Source organism: Ochotona curzoniae, unplaced genomic scaffold, assembly GCF_017591425.1.
Source record: "Ochotona curzoniae isolate NIBS_2020 unplaced genomic scaffold, NIBS_Ocur_1.0 contig_3432, whole genome shotgun sequence".
Lineage (NCBI taxonomy): Eukaryota > Metazoa > Chordata > Mammalia > Lagomorpha > Ochotonidae > Ochotona > Ochotona curzoniae.
The window spans coordinates 21810841-21823263 of NW_024465859.1; the positions used below are offsets into that span (position 1 = coordinate 21810841).

Below are 12423 nucleotides of genomic sequence, written 5' to 3' on the forward strand. Positions count from 1 at the left end.
ATTAGGCCTATATTAATCTGAAGGAAATTCTGATAAAACTCCTTTAGAAAAAAACATCAATAAAGCAAATAAAAACCAAAATTAGTACAGGAAGAACAGAGAAATTTAAAAAGTCATTTGAAATTAAGCAAAGAGCACAATCGCAGAATTCAACTGCAGTAATGATATTAAATGTGAATGGACAAAAAGACCCAATATAAAGACAGATTGTTAACTCAGCAGTTGGGAATTTTTTTCTTGCTTTTTTCGCGACCCTCTCAAATAAATACAAAACTTTTACAAAGAATGGAAAAAGATATCAAAAAAGAACTATTGTGGAAATATAAGAACAACAGATTGCAGGACAAAGTATTACTAGACTCAGAGGGACATTTCGTAAAGCTAAAAGGCTCAGCATATGCATTTTCATACAACAGTTAAGAGGCCTGCACCCTGGGCTGGTGTCATGGCTCAACTAGCTAATCTTGCAGTTCCAAACATGGCATTCCATATGCGTGGCAGTTCATATCCTGGCTGTTTCACTTTCCATCCAGGCCCCTGCTTGTGGCCTGGGAAAGCAGTAGAGGTTGGCCCATAGCCTTGTGCCCCTGCACCCATATGAAAAACCTACAAGAAGCTTCTGGCTCCTGCCTTCAGATAGGCTCAGCTCCAGCTGTTGTGGCCATTTGAGGAATGAATCAGAAGATAGAAGATTTTTCTGTCTCTCCTTCTCTGTAAATCTGCCTTTTCAATAAAAATAAATCAATCTTAAAAAGAAAAAAAACGCACTTCATTTTGGAGCATCTGATTCTCATATGGAGATTCAAGTTAGCAGCTTTGGCCTGCCCCAGCTCCTGCCCAAACCCTTTTGAATCAGAGGATGGAAGCTCTGTCTGTCCCTCACAAGAATGAATGAATCTTAGGGTTTTTGATCTTTGTTGCTGCCTGAAGCCAGGCTGCGTGGCTTCCCCTGGAAGTGTGGTGCACTTTCATGGTTAGAGGGTCTTGATTTGCAAGGAGACGACAAGATCACACAGGTGGTAGCGCGAGATCACGTATGGTTTTTATGCCCAGATTTGGAAGTACAGCTGAGGAACTTTCATATTTAAAGCCACAACATGTGTATTTAAGTAGGGGACTGATACTAAATTGGTTTGGAGGGGAGAACAAGAGTGAGAGAAGTGGGTCTGATAGTAGAAACTGTGGAGGCAATGTGGGCTTGCCCCTGTGAAACTGAAATTTCTGCTAACTTGCCCAAGAATGGCAGATGCGGTTAGGCCTTGCTGAAAAACAAAAGGGGCACCCCAGCTGGGTTGGGGTTCCCACTGGTGAGAATGAGAGTAGGATTGAGGGCAGCAGGCATGGATGTACATCGCTACACACTGCACCGGCGCGGGTATGCATTGGGATAATGGAACGACAGATTGGGCTTGACTCTAGCCCCCACTGGTACATTAGAGTCAGTTTGGTGTGGAACAGGCCAGGCTAGGTCTTGGCTCCTGCTGAACTACGTGAAAGCTGTGCCTGGGCGCGAAACAGGTAATACTGGGCTACAACAATCAACAACAAGAACCAGAATGGGTTTGGCCAGTTGAGCAAGGCCATTGTTCTTATCAGGACAGGAGGTAGACAAAGTAAACCTGGGCCAACAACCCACTGGTATGCGCAAGAACTGCCACTGGGAGGAGACTCAATTGAGGAACTTAGGAAACTCCTTCATTGGGACACAGTCCCTGCAAGTGAGTGTAAGAAGCAAGGCAAGGAGCAGCCCAGACTATGTCAGGTTACAGTACCCGCCAGCATATATGTGAGTCAGGACTGGGGACAGATCATTCTGGGCCAGTACATAATACCCACTGGCAGATCTGAGAACCAGGGCACGGGGAACCAGATTTGGCCGTAACACAAGCCAGTTCACATTAGAACCAGGGCAGCAATGAGGCTAGGCTGGGATAGGCTGCAGTAGCCACCAACAGGAGCTGGAACGGAGGCAGACTAGACTAGGCCAGGCTGTGCAATAAGACTGCAGTTGCTGACGCAAGGCGAGTCATGCCAGTGTGGGCCCAGTGGGGACAGGGTACATGAGTTTCAGGGATGGGGGAATCTGACAAGGCTCAGGTAGCTTGGCTCAGGTCCTGGGGCAAACCTGTGTGGTGGGGGATGGGTTCCTGATCCCCGAGGACAGGAGAACCTGTGGGGCTTGGGTCACTTAGCCCAGATCCAGCGGACTACCTTCTAGGTGAGTATTGCTATCATGAACTCCGGGGTCGGGGAATCTGGTGGGCCTTGGGTCTCCTGGCCAGGGTCCCAAGGTCTGCCTACCAGGTGGGTGTCGGGTTTGCAAGATTCCGAGGCAGGGAATCTGGTGGGGTCAATGGACATTGGAAGGGTGACATCATCCTCACATCAGTGAAAACAACAGCATTTCAGAACTATCCAAACCACATGGACAGAACTCAGGGATTATGTACACATTGAGACTCTGGATTGATATAAGGCGGTAGTTTCTCATCCCTGAGTACTGGGACATGTGGAAAATCATGAGTGGTTTCCCCCTTTGTCTCTCCCCTTTGCCCAGGAACAAGAAGACATAACAAATTTGGAAAAAATGAGTTCACCCAATTTTCCCTAAACCTTGATCCTTGCCACCCTTATCAACCATGTAATCGTTAAAAACTAAGAATTTTAAAAAAGAATGAATGAATGAAAACTTACCAACACACTCTTAAACAACCAATACATCAAAGAAGAAATTGTAAGGAAAACTATGATAACTGTACAAAGCCACTCCCTAGTATACACAATCAGATTCCAATGACCTAGGGCTAGAAGCAAGAAAATCCCGAGACTTCCCATTGGTTTTAATCACAATAGTAAATTAAGGACATCAGGCTCACATCTGCTGGGAACAGATGCTCATTAGGGTAAAAGTCAAAAAGATTATGCAGGACAGATAACTAATATCCTACATGACCCAGGTCCCTATTCCTCAGAAGTTTTTTGTTCTTTCAGTAATTACCAGGAGGCTGTCAAATGCCAGAGCTTCTTATTTCAATTTTATGAGGCCTCAACCACACAGAAAAATATTATAAGCTTAATAATCCCTTCTGGCAGACACTCCCGATTTGACCTTGGACAAGAGTACAGCATAGAAGACAGAATCCAGGTCTTGTGATTGCGGAGGACCTGGCTTAGAGCTCCAGGTCTGTGCCTTAGAGAGCGAGACTGGTCAAACGTCAGTGTTCCTCCGCAGATAACAGAAGAGCTACCATCTATTTCACAGGGCTGTCCCAGTGAGTACCAGAGGTAAAGGCCAAGAGAGTACTCAGGACAGTACCCGGCCCAAAGGCGGCATTCACTGCACTGTTTTCATTTCAGAGGCTGTAACCACCCAGAGCTACAGCTCTCCGTTGCAGAGTCAGCAGAGGGTGCTACCTAGACTCTTTCATGTTTCTCGAAATATACCCCTGGCAGAGATGCAATAATTTTAAATGTATTTATACCTCTTCCATCTATTTGTTTCCAAGATTTCAATTCTGAAAATATTTCAAAGTTACCATAGTGGCATGTTTACTGCTCAGCCTGTCTTTAGAGTGTCCTATGTAAAGGACGGTGGGAGCTAACAGGATAAGCATCGCTCAGGTTTATGTATGGCGTGTGTTGCTGGGTTGCTGCAGCCTACAAAATTTAGGGGAAGGCATCCAGCTAAGCAGGAGGAGGTCAAGATGAACAGATTATCAGGACAAATAATTAAAAGTACTATTTGGTACTAACTTGTTCTCTATTACTATTCTCATATTCTGGTGGAAGAAATTTAGGTAGACTTTTATTTAAAATTTTAAAATTTATTTTATTTTCATTTCAAAGGTAGATTTTCAGTGAGAGTGAGGAGAGACAGAGGCAATGGAGAGAGACATATAACCCCTATCAATCTGCTGGTCTATTCCCTACATGGCCTCAGCAACCTAAGCTGCTCTGAAGCTGGGATCCAGGAGCTTCCTCTGAGTCTCCCATGTGGGCACAGGGGACTCAAGGACTTTGGCCATACTCTGTTGTCTTCCAAGGCCACAAGCAGAGAACTGGATCAGAAGTGAAACATGACCATTTGGGATGCCGATGCTTGCAGAGGGAGGATCAGCTGCAATAGCACGACACTGGCCTATATTGATTATTTTGCAAATCCATTTTTGCTAATGATTCCAAATCATCTTGTTGAAGATTCATTGGAAACTCATCTTCCAACACAGCACTGCTCACACTTTCTAAAACGACAATGTATGACTATTCCGTCTTTTACGTCTAGCAAATGTCCATGCTGAAAGCCATTCAACATACAATTTCTCCACTTATGATTGGGCCCAAGAACTAAACTGGAAGACTAGGCATGATCAAGTATATAGCAGAACAAATATCAATTGAATGTAATTGTTTTGAGTCCATCACAACCTCACTTCAATCAAACACTAGAAAACGCCTTTCCAGGAAAACTGCTTACTGCTAAAAGGCCAATTTCTCCATCTCTTTGAGAGCAGTATCATAGCAGCTCAATTATATGATCACAAGTAAGTTTAATAAAAAGAAAAACATGCTTTTATCCAGGAGGGCTTGAAGGCATGGAAAAGGGTGTATTACATAATAAGATTTTCCTCTACAAACACCACCAGATCATAAAAAGCTTTATCTAGGAACTGCTTAAAATAGAAGAATTAAAACAAATAAAAAAAATCCTGAAGGTCATACAAGATTCCTGGAGCTCTCCACCACTTCTGGATCAAGGTCCTGTAAAGAATGGCACTTTGAGGCTGTCTGCGGTGGCCTAGCGGCTAAGTCCTCGCCTTGAACGCAGCAGGATCCCATATAGTCTCGGGTTCTAATCCCGGCAGCTCCACTTCCCATCCAGCTCCCTGCTTCTTGTGGCCTGGAAAAGCAGTAGAGGACAGTCCAAAGCCTGCACACATGTGGGAGACCTGGAAGAAGCTATGGGTTCCTGGCTTTGGATTGGCTCAGCTCTAGGTGTTGCAGTTACTTGGGGAGTGAATCAGTGGAAAGAAGATCTTCCTCTCTGTCTCTCCTCCTCTCTGTATATCTGACTTTTAAATAAAAATAAATAAATCTTTTTTTAAAAAATGGCACTTTGATGTCAAGGTTTTTAATACAATTGGGGAAAAGCAGAAGAGGCTGGTGGTTTAGAGGACAAGCCCTACAGTCTACCGCCTGTCTCTGCTCTACATCCTCTATCAGCCTAACTTTGGGCAAGTCAGCCCCTTGGACTTCAGTTTCCACTGCTGTTAATTAGGTAACAGCACTGGTTCAAAGGATTCCTGCCAGACAGAAATGGAGCGGGCTGGCACCGTGCCTCAACAAGCTCATCCTCCACTCTGTGACACTGGCATTCCATATGGGTACTAGTTGGTGTCTTCGATTGTTCCACTTCCCATCTAGCTCCTGCTTGTGGCCCAGGAAAGCAATAGAGGACAGCCCAAAGCCTTGGGATCCTGGAGGGTCCCAAAGCCATGGGAGATCTGGAGGAGGCTCCTGGCTCTGTGCTTTAGATCAGCTCAGTTTGGGAAAGTGAACCATCAGATGGAAGATTTTTCTCTGTCTCTCCTTCTGTTGGAATAATCTGCGTTTCAAATTTTAAAAAATCTTTAAAAAAACAAATGACAGAAATGGAGTATGTGTAAAGTACTTAAGACTCTCTCAAGTACACAAGTGCTCAATATATTGAGGCTTTTTTTTATTGCTGTTATTATTAATATTGGAATTTTTGCAAGAAAAGAAAACAAATGATACAGCTGCCAACAGAATCAGGAGGGACATCCAAATATCGACAAGTAATAAGGGCTCTGAAAATGGCAGAAATCAGTTTAATTGTGAGCAGAAACCATCTGCCAACCTAATTCAAATGTGAGCTTCCAGGAGTCTCCTAGAGGCATGTTGCTTCCTTTGATAGATTATTTTTTTCAACAGATTTCACATCTGTAAACAGCTGTCTGCTAGAATAAAACTCCTGTATGCAAAGGTACCCATTAGTGGAAATCAGGCCATTTGCAGTCAGACCATTAGATATGAAGTAAGGAAAAAGAAGCTGAGGTGAAGTGATACTGGAGGCAAGGGAATGAAGGAAAAAACAATGTAACAGTTGCTCCCAGAAAGTTAAATGCCAAGGACACATCTATGTGCAGGCAGCATAGGAGCAAAAATGCTGTGTGGGGTGGTGGAGGCAGATGTCTAAAACAAAGAAGGGGGGAGAAGCGCTCTGTGGCATTGCCTGGCAGCAAGTGATTATCTGGCAGAACGGAGCTTCCACGTGCCTTCAGCCAAGCGTCACAGAAGTGCCAGACAAAGAGGCCCAAGTTTACAGGGTACACTCTAGTAGGGCCACCGGCTCACTGAATGGGGCTGGCGGGACACCCTAGGACAGTTTGCTGCCATGCTGCACGAAGGCCTTTGAGGTAATAATGTAGAGCAGAGGGAAACAAAAACCAAAACAAAAGCAAAACAAAAGAAAACAAAGCCCAAGGTTTCTGCGATTTCCAGACCTCAATGCTGCGGGGCAGATCTATGGCCCGCCAGCAGTCACAGCGGCCTGGTCAGAGATCTAAAAGAAGCTTCCCATCTCCTCTTAGCCTAACAGTGCCACTGCCTCAACGGATTCAACTTTTTAAATCACCCAATGCACCCAGATTTTGCCAAGTAGGATGGACACCTAAATGTGTATTTTCCCATCTTGTACCTTTTTCATCTTGGATGCTTTCACATACACAAATTTACAAGCTGACAATGGACTAGAGGGTAGGGCAACCAATGGAGACGGATGGGGAAACGTCTGTCCCAACAATACAGAATTCCGCTTCGTTTCCTGGTCTAGAGCTGGCCTGCCAAGAGGTTTCTGGCACCAATCACAGCATCCTGCAGAGTCCCAAAGTACTCATCATGACACTGCTGAATCCATGTGAACCTGCCTCTGTGGGGCTCGCTCGGCCCACTTTCTGCCCCAAGGAGATCCCCAAGTCAGCTGTATGGGGTTTTCCCCCTCCACCTTCCACAGAAGATTAGATGGTACTTGGAAAGTCCACATGCTGACAGTACTAAAGGGCACAGAGGTGAGTACTGGGCCCCCTATTAAATCACAAGATCTGATGCCTGAGCATCTTACTCAGCAAAATAGGAACAAGACAGTTCTAAGTGTAGCCAGAATTTAATTGCTGGATTAAGAAACATCTTTTTTCTTTTTTAAGTTTTGAAGGCAGTAGAAATGGGCAAGAGAATCATCTTCCTTAACCCTGTCGTTTCTGGCATTGAAGCACAGGAGCCCCAAACAGTGCTTTTAGCTGGATGCAAAGGCAGAATCCTGAGAATACAGGTAATGGAGTAAAGGTTTCTGGCTCACTCCCTGCCTGTCCCCAATTTTGAAGTCCTTACCTGCCAGGACCCTGTTAACAGAAGAGTGAGTAGCCAGGCCAGGCTGTCCGCGTTCATGAAAAATCCCAGCATAAGGCAAGTATTCAGGCAGCAGGAAACGCCTAGGAGAAGGGATCACAGGGGAAAAGATAACTAAAGACTCCACAAACAAAAGATTGACTATCCACCATGAAAAAACTCCAGGGTAAGGGAGAGTTTGGCCTGGCAATTAAGACAGCCACATTCGTGTTGGCAAAGAAAGCTCATCTCCTGGCTGCAGTGTTGGTATCCCATGTGGGAGCTCCATCTCTAATCCAGCTCCCTGCTCATTAGCTGGGAAAGGAGAAGACGGCCAAAGTGTTTGGGGCCCTGTACCCAAGTGGGAGACCCAAGTGAAGTTCCTGGCTTCAGAAAGGCTCAGCTGTCCAGTCATCTGGGGAGTGAATTGAGAAATGGAAGATCTCTCTCTAACTCTTTCAAATTAGATATTTGCAAAAAAAAGGTATATTGGGGGCATCTTCTTCAGGAATGGAAGCCTTGAAGTACTTCGGGGCAGGAACAAGGTATAAATATGTTACAGGAAACCCGTGGCAATTTCTACTCCTTTTTCTGTACTTCTATGGATTTCTTAGGGTCAGTGAATCCTGTAGTCTGTATTATAAATTATTAAAACTATCTGAGAGGCAGAGAGCTCACGTCTACTACTACCACATCCCTCAACTGTCTGTGACAACTTGGGACAGGGGCAGGAAAAAGTCAGAAGCTAGGAACTCCTTCAGGGTCTCCCATGTTGGAGGTGGCAGGGACAAGTGCTTGCGCCATCACCTGGGCCCTGCCGAGGTGCTCCTCTGCCGGAAGCCAGGGATGGGAAGGGATCCAGCATTTGAGCATTAGGATCTCTACTACTGGATACGGTTGTTTTTTTTAAAGACTATTTTTATTGAAAAGGTTGCACCACAGCACACACCCCATGGCCACTTTCTATCACTTTCTATAATGGCTATCTGATAACATGTCTTTAGGTGGCAGGGCTGGACTACAGGCTCCCTGGGAAATAATGCAGATGTGGACAATCAAAGAGCAAGTAGCAAACACTACCCTATGCTGCAGGGTTCAGGGCTCTCCAAAAGGCTCCCTCTGGAGCAGGCATTTGATGCACTACTTAATTTTCCACTTGGGATGGCCACAACCTACACAGGAGTGCACAGGTTTAAATTCTGGCTCCTCTCTCCAATGCAGCTTCTTGCTAACATACCCTAGAGTATTCAAGTGGTTCAATGTCTGCCACTTAAGGAGGGGTGGGGGAACCCAGACTGAGTTCCTGTTTTCTGACCTCGGTATGGTCCAGTCTGAGTATTTTAAAGAATGAACCACGGAATATTAATGTCTACGTAAGCTGTTGAAAATAAACATTTTTCCTTCTTTTCCTGGGATTCACAAACCAAATCTTACCTTGGGACAAAGCGTCCAAGAGAAGGAGCAGACATCCGGGCATTACGTGGAGCTCGGTGCCTGGATCTGTCACCACTGTCCCTAGAGAAAACAGAAAGACTGCACGTAAGACAGACACTAAGGCAGATTTCCCCAGCAGCCCAAAAGACAAACAACCCCCAAATTAAATTCCTGCACTTAGCAGAAGACTGCACAAAAACAAATCATCTTGCTTGCTTGCTAATTTGGTTGCACATTAATATATTGCATTTCTGCAGTGCCTCAACTCCAAGTTAGAAGCTGTTCAGGAAGGAAGAGCTATTTTTCTGGAATACATGCGGTCTCTAAACCCTGCAGCATTGAAGAGTATAGCCAAGTTCAGTTTTTTGGATCTGGAATGGGCACAAATACACACACACTTCTTTTTCTATATTAACAGATATGAGGAAAGTTTGGCCTTTGGGGATCATAAAGAAGAAAAATTCCTCTAACAATTTCATTTCCTACATGGTTATCTCTAAATAAATCTATTTAGGTCTCTTATATGGAAAAAAATCAGTGATTACTGATAACTGCAAGGAAAAAATTTTTAAAAAAAACAAAAACTTGGGCCCGGCGCGGTGGCGCAAGTGGTTAAGTCCTCGCCTTGCACGCCCGGGATCCCATATGGGCGCCGGTTCTAATCCCGGCAGCCCCGCTTCCCTTCCAGCTCCCTGCCTGTGGCCTGGGAAAGCAGTCGAGGACGGCCCAAAGCTTTGGGACCCTGCACCCGCGTGAGAGACCCAGAAGAGGCTCCTGGCTTCGGATCGGCATAGTATCGACCCGTTGCGGCTCACTTGGGGAGTGAAACATCGGATGGAAGATCTTCCTCTCTGTATCTCCTCTCTGTATATCCGCCTTTCCAATAAAAAATAATAAAAATAAATCTTTAAAAAAAAAAAAAAAAAAAAAAAACTTAAAAAAAAAAAAAAAAAAAAAAGGCCCAGTGGTGTGGTCTAGTGGCTAAAGTCTTTGAACACACCAGGATCCCATATGGGCGCCGGTTCTAATCCCAGCAGCTCCACTTCCCATCCAGCTCCCTGCTTGTAGCCTGGGAAGGTGGTCAAGGACGGCCCAAAGCCTTGGGACTCTGCATCCATGTAGGATACCGGGAAGAAGTTCCTGGCTCCTGGCTTCGGATTGGCATAGCATCGGCCATTGCGCTCACTTGGGGAGTGAATCATCGGATGGAAGATCTTCCTCTCTGTCTCTCCTCCTCTGTGTATATCTGACTTTCCAATAAATAAATAAATCTTTAAAAAAAAAAAGTATCAGAGAGGATAAAAGATCTCTGCCTCTCCCCCTCTCTGTCTGCCTTACAAATACATAATAAAATAAATGAATAAATTTCTAAAAATAAAAGTAGGGGTTGGTGCCCTGGCACGGTAGGTTAAGCCTCTACCTGCAATGCTAGCATCCCATGTGGGCATTCCCCCTGTTTTCCAAGGCCACTAACAGGAAACTGGAACAGAAATGGAGCAGCTGAACTCAAACCAATACCCACACAGGATGCCAGCACCACAAGTAGAGGACAAAACTGTAAGCTATCGTACTGTCCCTAATAAACAAATTTTTTCAAAAAGATTTATTTATTTTATTTGAAATTCAAAATTACAGAGAGAAGGAGATTAGAGATCCTCCCTCTTCTGGTTCACTCCCCAAGGGCTGCATGGTCGGAGTTTGGATGATCTGAATCTAGGAGCCAGGAACTTCTTCTGGTTCTCTCACAAGGGTACAGGGTCCCAAGGAATTGAAAACCACCCTCTGCCTCTTTCCTAGGCCATAAGCTGGGAGCTTATGGGAAGCAGAGCAGTTGAGATAGGAACTGGCACCCACATGGGATGCTGGAACAACAGGGTGGAAGATTAGCCTGTGGTGAACCACAGTGTGTTTTCCTTATCGCCTGTTAAATCAATAACTCTCCTGTATTAAGTACCTTTTAAGTTCTTATTTAAATATTTACTATTTAATTTATTTGTCAAAGTTACAGAGAGAGGCAGCAACACATAGAGCAACCTTCCACCTACTGATGCACTCCTTAAATGGCCACAACGACCAAGTCTGGGTCAGGCTGAAACCAGGAGCTTCATCTGGGTCTCCCATGTGAGTGGTCATTTTCAACTACTTTTCTTAGGCTATTTGCAGGGAGCTATATTGGAAGTGGAGCAGCTGAGACGTGATCTAATGCCCATATGCAATGCTGGCAACACAAGAAGTGGCTTAACCCACTGTGCTTTTTGTTACTACTTATCAACAGGCACTGAAGGTATAACTAATCACCCTGAGAGAAGTGAAAAAGGTCTGGAAAGGGCAAAAACCGGAGAATTAAGGAAAGGCTGAACTGAAGCTAATCTACCAAGAAGTATCATGGGACAAATTCAAAGGCTTAGTCCTACAGGTAACAGGAGAAAACTGGTATTCCCACAGTGGTGCTGACAGTTGGTGCCTGCAAGGCCCAAGGAACCACACTCCTGGACAACAAACAGTGCACTCCACAAGGCTGGCGGAAGTGACGAGCAGAGAGAGAGGTTAAGTGCGACTGCCCAAAGAATAAAAGGAACTTGGTTAAAAAACCTGGGACTCTGGACAAACACCAGAGATAAAGAAAAATGTGGATTCAACACAATATATACCACAGTCCTCTTTTTATTGCAATTAAAACCAAAACAATCAACTTTTTTTTAAAGGCTCTTTCCTCAATTTTTTGAAAAAGTAGGGATCGGGCCCAGCTTGACAGCGTAGTGGCTAAAGTCCTCACCTTGAACACACCAGAATCCCGTATGGGTGCTGGTTCTAATCCTGGCGGCCCTGCTTCCCATCCAGCTCCCTGCCTGTGACTTGGGAAAGCAGTCGAGGAAAGCCCAAAGCCTTGGGACCCTGAACCCACGTGGGAGACCTGGAGGAAGCTCCAAGTTCCTGGCTTCAGATAGCTCAGCACTAGCCATTGCGGATGCTTGCGGAGTGAATCATCAGCAGGAAGATCTTCCTCTCTGTCTTTCTGTCTTTCCAATAAAAATACATAAATCTTAAAAACAAAAAAAAAGAGAGAAAGAAAAAGTGGGGATCTTAAAATGGTAAATTCCATGTTTGTTTATTTGTTTTTTAAGATTTACTTATTTATTTGGAAAGCAGAGTTATAGAGAGGAAGATCTTCTATCCCCTGATTCACTCCCCAAATGGCCACAGCTGACTAGGGTAGACCTGGCAGAAGCAGCCTAAAACTCCAAGCAGGACATTCCGTGCCCCCCCCCCCCCCCCCCCCCCCCCCCCCGCTCACCATGGTTGACAGAGGTCTAGAGTACTGGAACAATCTTTTGCTGCTTTTCCCGGTTCATTACCAGTGAGCCGAATCAGAAATAAAGTAGCCGGTACCTGAACTGTCAGCCTCATAGGATGCTGGGCATCCCAGGCAAAAATGTTCCCCTACAGTGCCATATCACCAGCTCCTGATGTTATATACACATCATGCCACACATCAAAAAGCGGAGAGGGGCCCAGCATAGTAGCTTAATGGCTAAGGTCCTTGCCTTGCATGCACCAGGATCCCATATGGGTGCCGGTTTGTACCCT

General features: G+C 45.1%; 1 protein-coding gene across 6 annotated transcripts in view; it reads right to left on the reverse strand.

Annotated features, from left to right (window-relative positions):
* The window catches only part of AMBRA1 (autophagy and beclin 1 regulator 1), a 215092-nt gene that overhangs the window by 104401 nt on the left and 98268 nt on the right, over positions 1-12423 (reverse strand). For all 6 annotated transcript variants that reach the window (XM_040980185.1, XM_040980184.1, XM_040980182.1 and 3 more), the window contains 2 exons: positions 8836-8916; positions 7405-7505 (listed from right to left, as the gene is read on the reverse strand). In XM_040980185.1, the coding sequence (XP_040836119.1) occupies positions 7405-7505; positions 8836-8916 (182 nt within the window). The remainder of the gene's footprint in view (positions 1-7404; positions 7506-8835; positions 8917-12423) is intronic.